Source organism: Scleropages formosus, chromosome 3, assembly GCF_900964775.1.
Source record: "Scleropages formosus chromosome 3, fSclFor1.1, whole genome shotgun sequence".
In the NCBI taxonomy this organism is placed as follows: Eukaryota; Metazoa; Chordata; class Actinopteri; order Osteoglossiformes; family Osteoglossidae; genus Scleropages; species Scleropages formosus.
This window is the reverse complement of record NC_041808.1, coordinates 3733278-3753365: the sequence shown is the minus strand read 5'-3', so window position 1 is coordinate 3753365 and position 20088 is coordinate 3733278. Positions and strand designations below refer to the sequence as shown.

Below are 20088 nucleotides of genomic sequence, written 5' to 3'. Positions count from 1 at the left end.
CTTCCTAAGCTGAATTCTCGTAAACTGAAGACATAATTATCATTGATTTCAATTACGGAATTTTTATGCGTTCCTGATCTTCAGAGTTGACATTCGTTGATGTTAAAATATCATCAGATCTCATTTTAACAGACACAGAAACTTAAGTTGTTAACATTAGTTATAACACAACATAAAAAAGCAGTTTCTCTTCCTTAATTACTCTCTAATACCGTATGACTGTCCACCTGTGCTCGTTCACCTTTTTTGTAGCTATTAAATACTGTTCAATTAAACGCTCACTAACAAAATGCATAGCATGATACTTAATGTTGATGTATAAATTCAACCTTTAATGGAAAAACACAGAACAGTAAAGACAAAAGAAGTGAATGAAAGCAATGAAAGGAAATGAACTTGAACTGACACTTTGTGGACAAGTGGACAAGTGGACATGGTTCGGACAGTTCAAACTGTGGCTGTGATTATCGCGGTTACACAGTAACAGATGTGCCTGGCAAACCAGGACTGCAAGCAGTTCCGAGGTTATGAACGTCTGAGTTACGTACAACCCATAGTTACGAACCACCACCCCCCCCAATAAAGCATGTTATATTAAAAATTTTTTGTTACATACAATGATTCATAAGAAGAAACAGGCGCTACTTTATGACACGCATCAAAACATTGCGCGTCTACAGTGGTTCGTCGGGTCGTGGGTGCGTGAACCCGAGGTAGGACAAAGACTTCTTTTCAGTTGGACCGAGTTGCTGTTAACAGTGATCGGAAAAAAGTGAAACACCAGCGAACATTGGAAAAGTGAACATTAAAATTTCTTTAAGGTTTTTTTATACCTACACAAACACACAAACACACACACACATTCTCTCTCTCCTCTTTCTCATCTCTCATCTCATTTATTATTATGTCTTTCTATGTCTCTCTTTATTATAAATACTGTAGTTATTATTATTATTATTATTATTAATAATAATATTATTAGTGTTAGGTTAAAGATGTTTTGGTGTATCAACAAATTCGACTTAAAGACAGACTGAAGAACAGAGCTAGTTCGTAATCCAGGCACTGCCTGTAACGGAGATTGAAAACGTAACGCAGTTTGAGCCAAACTATAACTGAGAAGAAGACCGCATGGTGACTCTAGTCTCGTGCCGCTCAGCTGTGGCGAGGCCCACAAAATCCAAATTTGGTCCTCATAAATGCAGAGAAATGCCTTGTAAGAAAAAGTAGGGGTATGAAATTAAACTCCTCATAAAGCTGAATTTTCTTCACCTGAATGGGCGCATAATGGGTATGAGTGTAGTTACGAAACTGTCCACCATCTCCATTGTAACAATTTGGCCTTAAGGACCACTGTAGTTGTGGTCAAGTGGTTAAGGCAATGGACTCAAAATGTAGTTGGGGGGGGAGGTCTCCTTCCAAAGGTCTGAATCCTGCCCATTGTGGCCATACATTTGGAGCGGCAATTAGCATAGTGATTACAGGTGCTGCCTCTAACTTAGAGGAGCTGTGTTCGAATCCCATCTCCGGCTGTACCATCTTTCCGCAAAGTATTACCTCCTATAGAATTGCTTGGCTGTCTAAACTGGTAAACCATCCTAAGTTGCTTAAAACTATAAGATAACTTATGCTGGATCAGCTGAATAAGAAGATTAATAGAAATAAGGACTTGCATTTCCTTTCCTGAGCAGCACAGGTATCGGACCCTTCTTGTTTCTCGTCCTCCTTTCCCTCTCTGGGAAAGCATGCACACGAAAGCTGCCGTCATCTGGTGAGACATAGGAACGCCCCCCCCGTCATTGTTGCTGCCACACCATTTCGGGACCCTGAAGGTGATTTCCTGATTCCAAAATAGCATCATGCTTAGGTTTCCTGGCCATACCACCTAACACCCTCCCACCCCCTTCCCGCTGTGCGAGCTCTGGTTCTGCCCAGACTCGTTCAACTGGTGCAGGAATTCCCCACAAACACAGAGGAGAGATCGTGGAATAGCCGCTGCCATTTGTTTCTGTCCTCTTCCTCGGTTTGTCCTCCCAGGCATTCAAGGAGGACTGCAGTATTTAGGATGTAAACTAGTCCAGGTGTATCTTCCCATGTGGTCGGTTGCTTTTCCGAAGCGACAGCCTCTCGCCTTCCATCCCGTTGGAGAAGGTCTGTTCTCAGTACCCCTTAACGCCTTCATGTTTGCATTAGAAGCTATGTGTGTGTGATTCACGCGCCTCCTCCCTCTCATCGCATCTCTGGAGCTGCGGCCATCAGAAGTAAGTGAAAGGTCAGCCGTCCCACTCGGGAGCTACAGGCCATCTAGAGTGGTGTGGGGCAGGAGGGGGCGTGACGCCTCTCACTCCTCCTCGTGGAGCAATGAGTGACCTTCTGTTAGACCCCGGTGCTATTAAGACTGATGTGAAACACCAGCCCCCCTGTTTGGTACCAGTACCATGCTCCTTGTCATGTGTTTTTCCAACACAGCTGCGATAAACTCTGCAATTCTGCCACAGTCTTGTAGCTGACTGCTCTTCAGCTCTTCACTTTGACAGCATCTCATAGCCCCCCTTCAGTAGGGCCAGAAACAGTAGGGTTTGAAACTAAGCGAAAGCCCTTGGAAAGGACCTCTTAGGTCTGAAAAATGACCGGCAGAGCAGTGAACACAGCAAAGTGCTCAGTGGAACAGTGGAAAGGTCTTAAAGTTCTGCGGCAGTGGATCTAAGAGCAATGCATTATATCCTGCAAGGATATCAACCTATATTTATCTGACACCTGTCTCAGAGCAGACATCTAATGTGAGGTTTGTATTATAATCTACTTGCTGTGATTTATCCATCTATACAGATGGGTAATTTTTACTGTCTCAAATCCAGGAAAGTACCTTAACTAAGGGTACTACAGCGGGAGCACGCATTTGTACCCATGATTATTTGATGGAAAGGTGACACTGCTAACCAGCACACCACCTGTTACCACGAGGATGCCATTTCAGTTCTATGTACCTGACATTGAACAAACTGCCCTGAGGGGCAAAGTGTTATCTGTTCACTTCCTCATGTCTCATGTCATGTTCTGTGCTCTTGTTTTGCCCTCCTTTTTTCCTATAATTCATATCATGCATAAGCCACACCCCTCCTTTAATCCTGAAACATCCCCCCGTGTGGTTCCCTTTCAGCAAGTGCGGGAGCCTGCCACCCGAGAGCTGCTTCTTCAGCCTCATCTGCAGCACGAGCTCCTTCATGGGTAAGTGTGGACCACCGTAGCACTGTGGGTGGAGAACCGGCACTCTGCCGTGGGTGGGTGAACGACCACGCACCGTGGATGGAGAACCGATGCACAACCTGGATTGGAAGAGCTTGTGTGGCCTAGGAGTGTTGAGCACTGATCACCTGCATCAGCAGTATCGACATGTTGCATGGCGTGACAGGTTACGCGAAGCAGAGGCTGCAGACACGAAATCCAGGGTGTTTAGGGAGGCTGGAGAGTTAGGATCAAGGCGATCTGCAGTGTGTTTAGTGGACCTATTCCAGGGTTCAAAGCCAACGTTTATGAGTAGGTTGTCACGCCCTCACCTGGCAGCTCATCGACAGCACCTGGAGCTGATCACAGGAGCACGGTATAAGAAGGCGTGCTGGACTCCGGTCAGCGGAGAACCTCCCATGAGCAACTGCAGTGATTCCCCAGCGGCTCCTGATGATCCTTCCTGGGTTCCTGCTTTTTTGACCTGTGCTTCACATTTTCTCAACCACAGTCTTGCTGTTCTCCCCTGGTGACGTTTGCTGTGCGATCGACCTGTGCCCGTCCCTGGATTTCCCTGTTTGTTTTTCCCTACGACTTTGTCTGCTTACCACCGACAACGAGCATCCACTTGAGTCCGTCACTCAATTCCGTCCGGCAGCAATGACAGACATGAGATAAATGAGTTATGTAAAAAAGCAGGCGAGGCAAACATTTCCTCCACCCAGAGTGTTTGTTGCTCCTTCAAGTTTACAGTGATCCTCTGTAGGGTTGAGCTTCATTCACTCACTGATGTAACATCTTCGACTTCTGTTCTTTCCAACTATTTCAAAGACCTCGGCGATACTTTGCATACTTGGATATTTCAACTTTTCCAGTATTTGTTTTGTTGCCTCCCTGAGGATGTTGCTATGTTCATCAATGTGGTACTTTTCCTCTGCTTTTTTGGGTTTAGGATGATTATCAGTTTCAGATGCAAGTCACAGGGGCTGTTTTTGACTGCTGAAGGAAACCATTCTAAGTGTTTAGCTTTTACAAGCTGCGGTGTCATGTATATGTCTGTTTACAGCACTCTGCGTTTTGAGGGTAGTGTTGCACCGGAACGGAGGGGTGTTTAAACGAACAGTTAAATCGCACCAGCGCCAATGGCTCCACGATGCGCTCTTACCCTCTCGTCACAGCTGATAGAATGAGGAATAATAGTCTGTTCGTGTGAGGATGCAATGAGAGCAACTGTTCTTTGTCTTTCCGGAAATCGCTGGCCGTCTGCCTCCACATCACCAGCATGGGCCTTTTCAGTGGAAACACACTTCTGTGGAAAACTTTACTCAGAGGCACGGGGGGGGTCGTTTAAATCATCCATGTGCCGTGTAGGTCTGTGTGGACCGCCATGTCGGGGGGGCTGCTGTCGGAGCACAACGAGTTTTATGGGCAAGATCCACTTAAGGCCCCGTGGGGGAGTGGAAGGATGGCGGCGTTGGTTCTGTGGGCCACACTATGAACCGGGCATCGGGAGGTGCCTGGGGGCGGGGTATATACATGTGTGTTTCTGGTTGTTAATCTCCCAAGCTGCTTCTCCATCCTGCCTCCCCATTATGTGCCTGCCAGGAGGGGGCCCGGTGCGGTTTCCCACTCAATGTTTCCCAGCTGTGGGAGCGGTCTCCAGAATGGCCTCTATAAACAGAAGGCAGTACCAGCGCTCCTCCCCACCCCACCGCAGCCACAGGTTCTGGAACAATCTGAATGGTCGCAGGTTGCAGTATAAAACAGGGTGCAGTCTGAATCAGAGAGCCACTGAACCCTGAGCCTCTTGAGAGAGACACGGGGCATCAGTTGCTATTTAAGGGATACTTGTTATGGCTCGAGTCTTTGGAATGTGCTTTCTCATGACCCGAACTGCTTCGCAGTTAAAGTGGCATTGTAGAGTAAAAGAGAGCACGACATTCATGTACCATTATAGTGATGACCCGGAGGATCTTGGGCGGCAAAGAAAAATGGAGGTTCCTGCAGCTGTAGGTATGGCGAAGCTCTACCTTGACCTTCAACCAGGAGGCTCTGGCCCAAGGAGTGCCGATCATCGTTCCCACAGTGCGACGGAGGCTTTGAACCTTTCAGGCTGATAGCGGGGTCACAAGGCAACGTGGAGAGCTGCGTTTTTGAAGTGATGGGTTACATAACAGCCCTATCAAACAATCCACGTCCCCCACCCCACCCCACCCCACCCCACCCCACCATGTTTACCTACACAATGGGTCCTTATTTTAGTTGGGCAGGCAGCAGAAGAAGTCTGCACAGCGGTCAGACCGAACACAAAGTACTTCTGGTCACGTACTCCTTCTAGTCAAAGACGCACCAGGGTGTGCGGTGCCTCTCCGGTGGGAATCGCACTACCGGGACCACAACCAGGAGACTGCCATGGTGGACTTCACAAGCCCCATGTCCAGCACTCATTGGAAGATGGTTTGGACTGAGGGTGTGTCGTTTTAGAGATAGAAGCAGTCAAAACGGACGTGTAGCAGGGAGGATGAATTCAGGAAACAGTCTGATAATGACATTCCAGTGAAGAAGGGAGTTCTTCTGTCATTTTTATATATAAAGGGGGGGGTGGAATTTTGCTGTTTTAGTCACTATAGTCGAAGGATAAAAGTATCGAAGCATTTAGGGCTGGTTAGAAAAAACTAGGTTACTGATGTAAGCTACCAAGGACCATCACTTGGGCTCTCCTGCAAATTGCTGACACCAGGGTGTCAAACACGGTCCGTGTGGGACGGAGATCACTGCTTTGATGTGGAGGTTGTCCTCCATTCCCTTCCGCGCCTTTTGATCTCGTGCGCAGTGAAGTTGGTTCCCTGCTTGTCTACTGTGAGATTTTGTTCAGCTATTGTATTGAAAACCCTTTATTTTTTTCTTGCTCTGCTCCTTGCAAGCCAACGGACAAAAGTGAGTATTTTTCTCATAAATATAAAAAACAACATAATGCTTATAATGTGGGTGCGGTTCTTGCTCAGCTACTGTCTCAAGGAGGTCCTCCTGGAGACAGTAGCTGGGCAAGAACCGCAGCCACATTATAAGGGTTATGTTATTTATAATGATGACAAAAATACTGGTTAGATCTTAGTTAGATCTGGTTAACAACCTCCTCATTTCTTACTCATTCAGTCCACGTTAGTTTCCTCACCCTTCTATCCCACCACATTTCAAAAGGTTATATTCTTCTTCAGTTGACTTTCCTTACTGACCGTGACTCAGAGCCAAACAAGACTGACCAAACATAACATTTCTGTATTTTAAGTCTTGGCTTCATTCATTGCTGTGCCTTTTCCTAAAATCGATAAAATAGAACACATTTAGCAGATATGAGGCACGAAGGGTTGCGATGAATGTTGTCGTAGCAAAGGATCTAAAGTATGAAATAAACAGCATTTATGTTGAATTTCAGCAGAGTGAAATGCTGCCTGAGGGCAACTCTGTGTGGCCTGCATTTGAGACCCTTGGTTAGATCTGGTTTTTCCTCATCGAGAAGTCATGCACCTGTTTTGTTATGCTGACGTTCAGTGATTTTGTCTTTTTCAAGTGTAGCTCCCCATAAAAATGTGTTGTGATGGATCTAATTTAACTGATTGAATAACGATGAGGGCCTTTCTTAAAGGCACAGAAGCAGCCAGGTGACACTTTCCCCAGACATGTCCATGGTGTCCTACCAATTTCCCACAGACAGGGTCACATCGAACTCAGATCCACTCTGTGCCCTGCTGAGCTCTCGATAACATCTCACACCACTGTGGAATGTATAGAAAGATATAACCTGTGGCCTTTCTTCCCTCACAAAGCAGACAGTGGTTTGATGGTTATGGGCATCACAAATGACACACACTTTGATTTCGTTATCCATATTTGGGATAGACACAGGTTCCTGATGTCCTATGAAAACATGAACCTAGAGAAGACTCATTACACTGGTTAACAGGTTTTTGTTTCATAAAAACAAAAGCCTGTTTTCAATGTAATTTTTCATGCTTAATTCAAATATGATTTCAGAATTTCTCTATCACCCATAGTTTTTATGTACCAGTATGTTGACATAAAGTGGTGTGGCGTGGCATGGCGTGGCACGGTGAGTTTGACCGGTGCCTTGCTTTGTGGCAGGTCTGGGATTTGAGACCTGCTTGGGGTCCAAAGCAGCTCCATGTTTCTCCCCCGCGTTTGCCTCCCCCAACATGCGGAGGAGGGTCCTGGTGGCCCACCTTTGTCCCACCCTTGACGTGTGCCTTGAGGTGGACTGACGTCCCATACAGGGTGTTCCCCCCCCCTTCGGCCTTGCGCCCTGTGTTTCCAGGCTAGGCTCCGGCTCACCTCGGGACAAGTGGTTATTGACAATGGTTGGTTGGTATATTTACATGCCATACTGCATAGTATATTGGTACCGGTACTATATGGGCATTTGAAACAAACTGTTTGCAAAATTGGGGGCATGGTAGTGCAGCAGGTTTGGCCGCTGTCTGCTCTCTGGTGGGTCTGGGGTTCAAGTTCTGCTTGGGGTGCCTTGTGGCGGACTTACAACCCATCCAGGGTGTATCCCCTCCCCCTCCAGCCCTGTACCCTGTGTTGCTGGGTTAGGCTCCGGTTCACCACACCCCTGCTCCACCAAAGGGGGTTGTTCCTGAGGCCAAATACAGCCAAAAAGCATGCATTCATAAGTTTGTACGTATTTTAGGTGTGATAACAGCCTTATGAATAAGTAATGTGCATTTATTCAAAACATAATTGCTTTGTAACTTTTAAACCCTGCCTGATGGAAAAATTTTGAAAACAGATCTGAATTCAGCATAAAAAGTGGTATAAAGTACTATCAAGTACATATATTTTAGTTTGTGGGACAAAAAAAGTTAAAATTTTGTTGACCAGTGTTATCTATCCTAAAGGTGTAACAAAGGGGTCTCACTGAGGATTGAAACTCTGCATCACATGTTAGTTAGTCTGCTTGTTTGGAGAGATTCTTGAGGCAGGGAGTGGAACCACAGGAGTCCTGTGGGTTATCTGGCAGTCGATCACCAGGTAGAAACTTTACCTGAGATGGGTGGGATGGGGAGTGATGGGGTGCTGTGGTTTCTTCTGCAGACAGAGCGGAGGGAAGGCATCACGTGCACATGCACCACGACCCAGACAGCTTTCACAAATCAGTGCGTCTCACACCTCCAGCCCCTCCTGTTCACAGAAACAATGATCTGTTTTTGTTTTGATATGTGGCCTGTGACCGGGTGGAGTTGTAGCGTGAGTAACGTCGAGGAACAGCTGTGGCCTGCGTCCAAGAGGATGCTTGAATGCAGAGCAGATTCCTTCGGCAGTGATACACCCACTGTCCCCTTAGGCCACATAGGTGCTGGTTTAACATTAGGAGAATATAGGTGGTCTCCATGGAGTGCTGAAGTTTGGAGCAAATTGACCTGAAAATAAACCTGGAAAAAATAGTGAAACCAATGCTTTGTACAAAAAAACATTAAATTATTATTAGCAAGGGGGTGCGGTGGCGCAGTGGGTTGGACCGCAGTCCTGCTCTTCGGTGGGTCTGGGGTTCAAGTCCTGCTTGGGGTGCCTTGAGGCAGACTGGCGTCCTGTCCTGGGTGTGTCCCCTTCCCCCTCCGGCCTTACGCCCTGTGTTGCCGGGTAGGCTCCGGTTCCCTGTGACCCCGTAAGGGACAAGCAGTTCTGAAAATGTGTGTGTGTGTGTATTATTAGCAATTTTATTAGAAAATTGAAGATTTGCTGCCTTATATGTTCTTTAAACCTGATTAAGCAGGTACACTGTGTGAGAAACAGCTCACGACGTAGTGGGTGGGGTTGTTGCCTTTGGAGCCGAAGGTCATAGGTTTAAACCCTACTTCCACCTGTGGTATACTTGAGTGAGGCGCTTACCCTATATTGCTCTGGTAAAAGTTACCTAGCTGTACAAAAGGCTGAGTGTCTTAAAGTTGCAAGCTTTCTTGGAGAAAAGTGTCAGCTGAAGGTCTAAACATAAAACTCTTGACACATCGCTGCCCAGTGCCTCTGAAATATTCACATTTCCTGTGAAATTGTCTCTCTATGCAGTAAATAGTGTAAATCTATTTGTTCTGTTAACCAACTTCAGTCTTTAATCTGTTTTCAGTCGTTACAGTATCAATGTGTGTTCTGCACATAGATCATGTTCACATATGTGTTTTACATTAAAAATGTTTTATTTTATTTACAAATAGAAATTTCATTTTAATTTTTTCACGAGCCATATGTATGTTATCTAAAAAAAAAATTTTTGTGTTCGTACAAACTTCAAGATTTTTCCTGCCATGCAAACAACCTGAACCCAGACAAAGGACAATTTCACAGATTAAACTTTCACCTGGTTATACAACTGGTTGCACCCAGAGATCAAGTTGACTGCTTTGATTTTCTCTCTTAGATGAATATAAAACTGTTAACATGTCAATCGCACTCGGTCCTCATGTTTGAATCCATAGCTCGGGGACCGCAGGCCACGGTGAGGCGAAACTCTCCGAGGCAAAGTGTTTCTTTAACCAGCTTCCTGTGTCATACACCCCGCAGACGCAGTCCTGCACGCTGGCGACCGCGATGTTAGACGCGCTCATTGTTCAGCTGAAGTGTCTGGCGCGAACACACAGGAAAGTCAGGAAGTCTCCTGCCGGTTCTCTAACAAAAACACCGGCCGTGGCTTATCGAGTTTATGCCGTGGCACGTATCGGTTCCGCCTGCACACAAAGTGTTTGTTGTCTGATGGAGATGAGATCACAGTTGCTGCAGATGTGGTCTTTCTACATCCAAAGACAGCTGGAGGTCAGAGGTCAGGTGGCCGTGGTGACTTTGCTTACCTTTAGAGACGCTCGCACAGCGCTGGGCTGCTTCGCGATGGGTTTGGAGTCCTGCATGTGGCGGTTCGCATCTCCAGAGCTCTTATTGTAAGAGGACAGGTTGACTTTTGAGATGTTCTCGAATTTTTTAGTGTCTCCATTCACTCCAGAAAAAGAGCGGCCGTGAGCTTTGACCGCGTCCTTTTTGCCCCGGCTCTTGACATCATCGCTATTTGGATACACAGCCCTTAGGACTGTGCTTCAGCTGAGTCTGTGGAGCTTTTTTCTAAGCCAGCCACTTCTACTGCCAAAGGGCAAGATCGCTCAAGAGGGACGAGGGTGCACTTTTGACCCCAGATGAAGGACTCCGTGAAATCAGTCATGTTGTACTTGGTACACCTCATGGAAATCTCGTTGGGGAAGAGCATCTTACTAAGATATTTTCTTGCATGGTCTATTGTGGTCTATTTTACCATGGTAAACTAACAAACCTCCTCTTCTGTCACCCCTCCCTCAACACAGTCATGCTGATTGGCCTGTTGCGCTACGCTCACGTCATTGAGAAACACCAGAACTGCGTCCTCAACACGGCAGCCCTCTCCATGGGGTGGATCTGCGCCGCCGGCCTCATCATGGTGGGAAACTTTCAGGTGAGCGAGCTCTGGCATCTGCAGCCCAGGTAGCAGTAAGTTGTCGTCCCGCCCGGGATGTTTCCATGGTTACCTTCCCGCCTGAGCTATTGAACATTATGGCCCAGAATGTGAACCTTTACTGCCAGATGGTGGTGGTTGTCACGTGCGGGATACTGCTGTTGTACCTTTAAGCAGGTCTTTAACCTGTGATGTGTGCATGTTCTTTACAACACCAAAGATCATTGGAGAGGCCTGAGTGGCTGTTTGGAGAACATTCCTCTGAAACACAGTCGACAAGGCAGGTTTAATAATTAGGTGACCCTAGACAGATTGGAGGAGCAAAATCACACACCTACATTGGCAGATGCCGCTTGTCCCAAGTGGGGTCGCGGCAAACCAGACCCTAACCCGACAACACAAGGCACAAGGCTGGAGAGGGAGGGGACACACCCAGGATGGGACACCAATCCACCACAAGGCACCCCATGTAGGATTCGAACCCCAGACCCGCCAGAGAGCAGAACCCGGTCAAACCCGCTGCGTCGCCACACCCCTTGCAGCTAAAATCAAAAAATAAATTTTAATCTTGGAAGAAAGAATCATATAAAAAACTCACTGAGTAATAAAGAAACAGGTTTAAAACTGGAGACAATCTGCCACATAATATGCTACATAAATGGGGCAGCACGGTGGCGCAGCAAGTGGTGCAAGATGACATGTGTTCGATCCCCACTCACTTTGTGTGGAGTGTGCATGTTCTCCCCGTGTCTGCGCGGGTTTCCTCCGGGTGCTCTGGTTTCCTCCCACAGTCCAGAAACATGCTGTTCAGGTTTCCCCATAGTGTGTGAGTGACAGAGAGAGTGTGTTCCACTGATGTATGGATGAGTGACCCAGTGTAATTAGTGTATCTAGCAGTGTGAGTCACCGCAGTGAATAAGGTGTGTGGACTGATAACATTACATAGGGTTCAGTGGAAGCTGCTTTGGAGAAAAGCGTCTACTAAATAAATGTAAACATGATACAACACATCGCCGCTCCGTGTCTTCGACATGTTGCAACTCCGTAGATGACATTTCCCATGTCCAGTGTAGTAAATAGTCTATATCTATTTGTTCCCTTAAACCTCTTCAAAATAAGTGTAGTATTAAGCTGATACAGCATAAATTTGAGTTCTGTGCATATATAATGTAAACATAAGTGTTATCATAATTATATAAAAATAGCTTCTTCATGAATTCAGATTTTAATTTGAATTTGTAGTTAATTCATATTAATGCAATGCGGAGGTAACAGACCGATTCTTCACGAAGGGCCCAGTCTTGAGATAAAAGCCGACGTGATCGGGTGAACAAGGGTGTGAGGTGTGGGAGCAGTCGAGGTGCAGGGAGACCTCCGTACCACAAACAGTTGACTCCTCTCATGTCGAGCAGAAAGGCGTTAGTTTACCATGTCCTAGCAGAACAGCCTTCTTGTGCAACCCATTTCTCTCTTTCTCGGAACGCTGCCTTGTTTTTCCAGAACCTGTATATGGCACTCAATGTTCGCAGTTAGACACTAACCATTCATGACCGTTCTATTTCTCACTGGGTATGTTGTTTTTGTGTCTGCTCCCCCTCTGTTATTTTACCGCGGTGTTTGTGGGAGGGATTTTTTTTTTATGTGGGTTTCATTAGAGATAATAGCTCTGTTAAAACCCCCTGGGAGGGCAGCGTTGAGTTTAGAGCGTTCTGCTAGGGCACCATAATTAAGGAGTTTGCATCTTGTCAGCAAAGACTGTATTTGTCGGCCAAGAGAGGTGGTGTGTCGGCTCCTGGCCACACTTGCGCGCCGTGGCCGTTCCCACCTCTCGGACTCACATTTACATTACATTGACATGTACTCATTTAGCAGATGCTTTTCTCCAAAGTACGTACATCTCATAGAAAATACAATTTGTTCATTGCATTAGCAGAAAGAGAGACATACTTACAGACGTGTGATTCTTAAGTACAGTTAGTTTCCTTCACCATATGGACCGAAGTTCATCGCACGAGTAGCTGCATAAAACTTTATCCGAATAACCACGATGCCTGATCACCTTCCTAGTCTTTTTTTTTTTTTTGAGATACATATAAAGATTTACGTTACATTACAGGAGTAGTGGCTGCGTGAAGGTGTATCCGGGCATCATCATAAAGTTATGGTGCATGAACATTTACACCTTACATGAACTTAAGAGATGATGGGCGAAATGAGTCTGGAAGAGGTGAGTTTTAAGACCCTTTTTAAATGTGGACAGAGATTCAGCAGTTCTGAGTGAGAGGGGGAGGTCGTTGCACCACAACGAGGCCAGAACCGAGAACTTCCGTACTTTGCTTTGCGTGTGTGGGATCACCAAGCAAGCAGAAGTAGACGAGCGAAGGGGTCTGGTTGGAGTTTAGCAGTTGATCGAGTCCTTTGGGTACCTGGGAGCAGTTCTATTGACGCTTTTGTAGGTCATAACCAGGGTCTTAAATTTGATCCAGGCAGCTATAGGAAGAAACTTTTGTGTAGGACTTTTGGTTTCTGTCAAAGGGTTGCACTGAAACATGGGTTTGATGGCAGCTCACTTTTTAAGATCACAAGGCTGTGTCAATGGCGAGTTCCCTCCTCTGCTCGCTGTTTCCCGGCAACTCAGAGAGGAGTGAAATAGCTGCTCCGTGATTTGCGCCCCGTAACGCGCCCCCTAAAACCTTTGATAAGCGTCCAGTTTGTGAGAAGAGAAACTGTCACGTGACCTTTCCATGCCCAGCCTCTCCATCCTGTGAAGGTCCTCTAAGGTCGTCCGTCCACAGCGCTCAGAAGAGCTGCTTATCAGATGGGTTTATAACAGCTCCTCTTACACTCTCAGTCAAACTATGAAGTGCTTAGCTTTGGTCTTGGATTTTTGCGATGTAGGTGACAAGATATCATTTGTGAAGCATTTCAGGTTAATCGTCTCATGCAAGAGTGGGACTAACTCGGGATGTGAAGCCACAGCGTTGCGGTTGCAAGGTCTGCTTGATGATCTCAACACGCTGCCCCCGTTGATGCCCAATACCGTGTTGCTCCGGAGGTCTCGTCCCAATTATAAGAATGTGGCTTTCCCTTGACCCCCCATAAGAAGAATGTTCTACACCCTTCTGTTTGTATTCCCAAGAACCTTTGCCCTTTCCTCTGCATCTGAACTTCTGCTGACTCATGGTCCCACCACACTCTTATCTTCCTTCTGTCCTGCCCTATCGGTGGGGGGAGCGAAAACAAGCCTGAGTGCATCGTACCCCATTCCTCGTAGAGACGTTTGCCTGAACATGTGAGGATGGCGCCTGAGATGGACTAAGACCCACCATCTGTTTATTCTCACGTCATCCAAGACTACGGCAGCATCTAGAGTCTCACTGCCAGCAAACTCACATCTGTGTGAGAAAGCAGCGCAAACTCTAACTCTAACCCTCACACCTTCTGCGGTATTTAAGGGCTTTAAAGTTGAGGTCCAGGGTTCAAGGGTCAAACGCTGCACTGTGACACACGCTGCCACGCAAGCTGTTGGAACCAGTGTAAATCTTTGTTATTGTTGTGCACCGTCAGCATTAACAGTCAGAAAAAGGTTTGTTTTTATTGGAGCTCATGCGTCTGCCTATAGTGTAAAAAAGCAGGTAGCCTTATTTTTACACAGTACATTTCTGCTGGCGCTTTGTACTCCAGCATCCGCTCTTTGTTGAGTCCCGCTTGGCTTCTCCTCCTTCGCTGCTTCCTTCTCCAAAAAGATTTATGGGAAACGATTTGGGGAATTTTACCGTGGGGCCTCACCCTGAGGTGCCATGTGACTCCAGCGCAGCCGTGATGACATAGCGGGTTCCGCCAATACTACGCCCTGCTGCTGAACCCCACCCACCATCCACTCCAGCCAGCTCCCCTCCCACCACACACGAAACACACACTCACACAGAGGCTCTCTTCCCGCTAGCTGCGTTCTGAGTAAAAGCCCCGCCTTTTTTGTGCGGTTGGGTTTATTTAGCAAAGCGCATTTTTGCCAGTCATGTCATGGAGCTCTTTGCTGCTGACTTTCCAAAGCAATTCCGGAAATCTGATTTTCCAGGGCTTTCCAGGATGGGAGAAATTAATTTATTTCGCAACTGCAGCGAAGCTTTAATGATGCGAATGGAAAATCTGACAATAGCTGGAATGTAGAATCTTCAGCATGTGGCATAGTGGTTGAAGGCACTCCTTCTGGACTCAGTGTTCACAGGTTCAATTCCCACCTCCTGCTATATTATACGTTGCTCTGGAGAAAAGGACCAGCTGAAAGGGCAAATGTAAGAACTGGTGTAAGGTAGCAGTGTGTGTTGAGTGATGACAGAGGTGGGGTGTGTCTGGATGGGATATGCTACTGGTTCAGCCTCTAAGGCACTGGGCCTTGGCTCTTGGTGCCACCGCAGCTGGGATGCATAGGTCCAGTTGATGGTCAAAGGGGTCTATCAGATCTTTCCATGGTCACCACAGTGAGCTCTACAGGGCTTGCGTTCACAAATAGGTATTACTGTTTGGACAGATCTGTTCCCTTCTGCTGTGTTTTAAGCCATGTTCAGGGGCTCTAAAGGCTGCCAGTGTCTATTGTGTTAATAGCCTACTGCAATCCACATGGCATTAATGATTTTTTTGTATCTTGGAGGTCTATGAGAGATTATGGGAAGCATCTGCACGTTTGAACTGGCTCCTGGAGGAAGCGTGTGTAGCCAGAGGGTGGGGGGGGTTACAGTTTCATTTTTTATGAAAAAAATTCCACCAAGACTGTCAGCACATGTCTAGGCTCCTTGACTCCGCCCACAGCTTGTGTCTCCAACCAGTCAGGCTTGCGGTATGGTGTTACTAAAGCAGTTCAGGTAGAGGACCGTGTTGCTGGGATTTTGAGACCTTCCTGGTCTCAAGTTCAGGTGAATTATCTGACTTTTGCAATGTTTGTGCATGTTTTTCCACCAGTGGACATGCTGCCACTCTTCCGGCAACTTAAAAATTAATGTGTTGGACTAGAATTTCCCAGACGTGTCAGTCATCCTGTATTTGGAGCCCTGGAACTGCATGTCTGCTGTGGCGTTCTTCCGGAAGGATCTCAGTAACTAAAAGACACGCATACGTACATCCGCTGGCCAAGACCTTTTTAAAGGGCTTTAAAGCCTGACTGAGCTCATGGTCCCCGGCACAGTCAGCACCTGTCATGTGACACACCCCCAGCATCAGTCATGTGATCACAGTCTCACCCATTGTGCATTGTCTCTTCGCATGTGATTCTGACACAAGGCAGCCTTATGGTAGCCCCCACTCACCCCGCATCCAACTTTTGGCCACTGTTTCTGTACAAAGGTGAAAGATTTTGTTAGAAGGAACAGTTGGGGTATCTCTGTCTGCCTTAGCCATGATGCTCCAGCCCTGAGGTTATGAGAGCAGTAAGCGTTGCCTTGGTGATGGGACGTGTAGTTCTCCAGTGTGAGTGCTTGTGTCTGACATTGTTTATAGACAACAGCCGAGATCCAAACACGCGCCTCTCAGCTGTTCGCGGAAAGGATGTAAACATGGTACAAACAAGAGAGCTGTAAACACTGCAGCTTGTTAATGTGTGGTGGGGCGGGGCAGTAGGACACGCCTCCCCCGTTGGCGCAGTGTGTGTAATTGCTCTTGTAGCACATAAAGGGCAGTGTTTTACTTTCTGGCTCACGTAGCCATGGTGTCAGTGGATATAAAAGTCATATAATTGTACATAATCTCATAATCATTTGAAAAGACCGGAGGAAGTGACGTAAACAGGGAGATTAAGGTTAATGGAGTTGCACTGACAGTTTGTGGTTTTACACAAAAGGCTACAGTGGTTCAAGTGCTCCTTTAAATTTAAGAGACGACAGAACCAGAACAATAGCTTATACTTTTTACCTATTTATAGAGTCAGACATTACGTTAAGTAGGTTAATTTACTCTTATAATAGCTGCTTTTCATCCATAGGTTTAAAACAACCCCTGCAGTACCTGCTCTGACCTGTAAGTGTCGCTGTGTAACACATTCCCTCCTTTTACGGAATTTCTCCTGTAAAGAAATTGATTCAGGACTGTGAATATACTCCTTTAAATGTACTCGAAGCACTTCCATGGTGGTTAAAGTACAGCAGCCTGTTAAAGTGTTTTTCTCTTATTATCTGGCCCCCCACGTGCTTTATCTGGCCAATGTGAGTTTATCTGCAGTCATTGCTCACGAGGGCTCTCTGTGCATCTACTTTTGCGCGAGCCTTTCCTGATGATCATGTGATCAATCCCCCACAGGTGGATTATGCCAAGGTCCTGCACTACGTGGGCGCCGGGGTGGCATTCCCCACCAGCATGCTCTTCGTGTGCCTCCAGGCTGCACTGACATACCGCCTTGCCAAAACCCAGAGCGAGTATGGAATGGCACACCTGCGTCTGGGCCTGACCTTGTTGGCCTTCATCTCACTGGTGCTCAGTATCCTACTATTTGCGTGCGTGTGTGTGTGTGTGTGTGTGCGCGCGCGCGCGCCGTGTTTGTCCCTTGGTGTGTGATGTGTGGAAGCATCAAGAGTGAACCAAATCGTCATCTGTTGTAAAACAGCACCCCCTGCTGGTGGACAAATATTTGTGTGTATGTGTGTGCGTGTCCCTAAAGTTCTATCGATACTGATACTCCTTGACCTCCTATCCTCCAGGTGGTGTGTTCTTTATGCAGGAGAGCTTTGAGCTGCAGCACGCCTCAGCCATCTTCGAGTGGCTCTTCGCTGTCATCATAATGCTCTTCTACGGTACATTTGCCTTTGAGTTTGGGGACGTGTCCAGCGACACCCTTATGGTGCTGGTCCAGGGCGGTGCTGCTCGTAGCCTCTCCCGATCCGAGTGGAAAATGGAGGATGCGGGGGGACAGAGTCATCCCCAGCATGAAGCTGAGAGCTTGTCTATGCTATAGTCCAACATGGGTTGCCCTGGCAACCTCGCGATGCTGAAATTTTAAGTGGGACGTCAGGAGGAATAACAGGAACCACTTCCTCTATCGGGGGCCATAGAGGGCCCAGCTTGAAATTTGCACAATGCCAAGACACCAAAGTTTTCAAACCAAAGATGATGTCACCCGGTCAGCGTTGAGTTGTCATCCGAGCACAGCCAAGTGAACTAACGCAAAGCATGATGGGAACAGCGTCATACAGATGTGGCGACTTCCTGTTCTAGAGGGTAAATCAGGACGAGCCATGATCTGTCAAACAACCTTCTGTTTATATTTTCTCATATTTGTACAGACAGAAATAGCCAAACGAAAGCCCACACACACGCAGGAAATAGTCCAAGCAAAGCTTACAAAAGGCTCACACACTCACACAGCTGCTGGAACTACACTGCCAGGACAGGCCTAAAGCACTTCTCGTTTGGACAGCGGACTCGCCATTGTTTCCTCTGTGAGGCATCATGGGTAAGCGGGCATTTCACAGACTGTTCTCCCTTGGTGATTCACGGAGGGGCTAAAACATCTGCTTGCTGATGTCAGAGATGACGTTCGTCTCTGCGTCCTTTGGTATGGCTCACAGCCGGACACGCAAACTTGGTTTCTTTGCCTTCGCTCCCATATTTTCTTGCAAAATTGAAGAAAAAAAAAAATTACGCGCTGCTTTTCTAAAGATGGGGAAAAAAAAAATCTATGGAAAACCTGAAAGTATTTTTCACTGCATCCAGTATTTGCAACAATTTTTTTTAGCAGTAAAGGAATGAAAATATGCGTCCTCTGTTTTGGTCCGTGGGCCTTTTCCCAACTCCGACGGCGGCTTTTCCTGATGTTTGTGCAAAACCTAAGAACTCATCCAAATGGAAAATGGTGCTGAACTGCTGCCACGGCCTCCGTTCTCAAGGGCTTCTTTCTTCTCGCTGCAGTGTTTCCAAAGATTTGACACTCAAAACCACGCAACTGAAAAAACCACATTGCTGTCATGAGGCTGGCCAAAATACAACTTTGTATCACACAGTCTCAGTGTGGAAATTTAATAATTGCCTTTTTATTTCATCATTTTTTTTTTTTTTAATGGACCATATATAATAAATTATCAGAAAAATATTTGTTGTAATTAAAGCCTGACCCCTGTTGGTCACAAGTGGAAAACTCACCATAATTGTGGCCTGTTGTAGCGCCTGTGTAATTCTATGTGAAAAAGTGAGAACTTGCAGAGTCCCAGTAATCCTTGTTTTTTTCTTACAGTGTAAGATTTCGGCAGGATATACCCAATGTTTTCTGATGATGAAACATCAAAGAAAATGGTTTTTTTGTCTTATAAAAAAATGTGTTAGTGGACCAATAGCAGAAGTGTCATATGCAGAATATCACCTTCATCATCATTTTCATCTACGGAAACAACCACAGCCCGTTTACTTGTGTGTGTTGTTAATGCTGACCGATTCTTCACCTCTTTGCCTTTGCAACTTCTCAGGAAAATCCCTTACAGCCTCTTACCAGCTTATAGTTGGGACTTCAAAGGAATTTTTTTTGGTTTCTTTTTTCCTTTAAGAAAGTGACAAAGGACCAATTGTTTCTGTATGTGTAGATCAGTTTGTGTATTTTACTGCCATGTAAGCGAGGTGTGAGTATTTGTTATGTAACTGAACCGTTAAAGGTGGTCATGGGAGTGTGCTCCATGGTTCCCCCCCACTGTCTTTGGAGGAATGACATCCAGCTTCATACATCACTCAATAAACACTTTCGGGTGACAAAAGTGATTAATATCTTCTTTTGATCAGGCACTGAAAAACTAAACTTCTACACCTCACCTTGGGATAGTCTCAAACTGTTACTGCTGCCAGTAAAACTGAAATCTGACCGTAGTCAGTCATCCATGGTGGGAACTTTCAGTAAATCCACCTGAGGGTCATCTGAGGTACCACAATAAAAAGCAAGCCTTAAAAAAAACGCAAATTTACTTTAAGATTTCACAAAGGCCAAAATCGGGAGTTATTCAAGGTTTGTTCCAAACTACCCAGAATGCACCTCTTTAAGCCACTCAGTCAGAGCCTGATCAGGTTAGAGTCTCATGAAGCTGAAGGGGTCGATTCTGGGATCCTAAACCGCTAAAAAGAGGAGTCAAGTCAGCTCGGCGTTCATTTGATCCTGTGTGATTTCTGTTGTTTATTGTCTTATGTGTTCACACACGTATGTCATATGCAGAGGGAGAAATAAATAAATAAATCAATAAATAAAAAGCTAAAGTGATGGTGAGTTCCTTGTACTCAAAAATGCTGTTCATAAATTGTACAGGAGCACTGGTGATAAAGTGCACCCGAAAAATAAAGCACAGCTGTGCCTTATTTCTTCACTCCCTCTTTAAATGAAACCAAAGACTGGGTCTTTTTACCATAATTAAAGT

At 46.2% G+C, this 20088-nt stretch overlaps 1 protein-coding gene across 2 annotated transcripts in view; it reads left to right on the top strand.

Moving 5' to 3' along the window:
* The window catches only part of LOC108924843 (transmembrane protein 150A-like), a 30487-nt gene extending 10598 nt beyond the window's left edge, over positions 1–19889 (top strand). For both annotated transcript variants that reach the window (XM_018736453.2, XM_018736452.2), the window contains 4 exons: positions 3161–3228; positions 10587–10714; positions 17003–17180; positions 17401–19889. In XM_018736453.2, coding sequence (XP_018591969.1) covers positions 3161–3228; positions 10587–10714; positions 17003–17180; positions 17401–17654 — 628 coding nt within the window. In that variant the 3' untranslated portion in view covers positions 17655–19889. The remainder of the gene's footprint in view (positions 1–3160; positions 3229–10586; positions 10715–17002; positions 17181–17400) is intronic.
* The last annotated feature ends 199 nt before the right edge of the window (positions 19890–20088 follow it).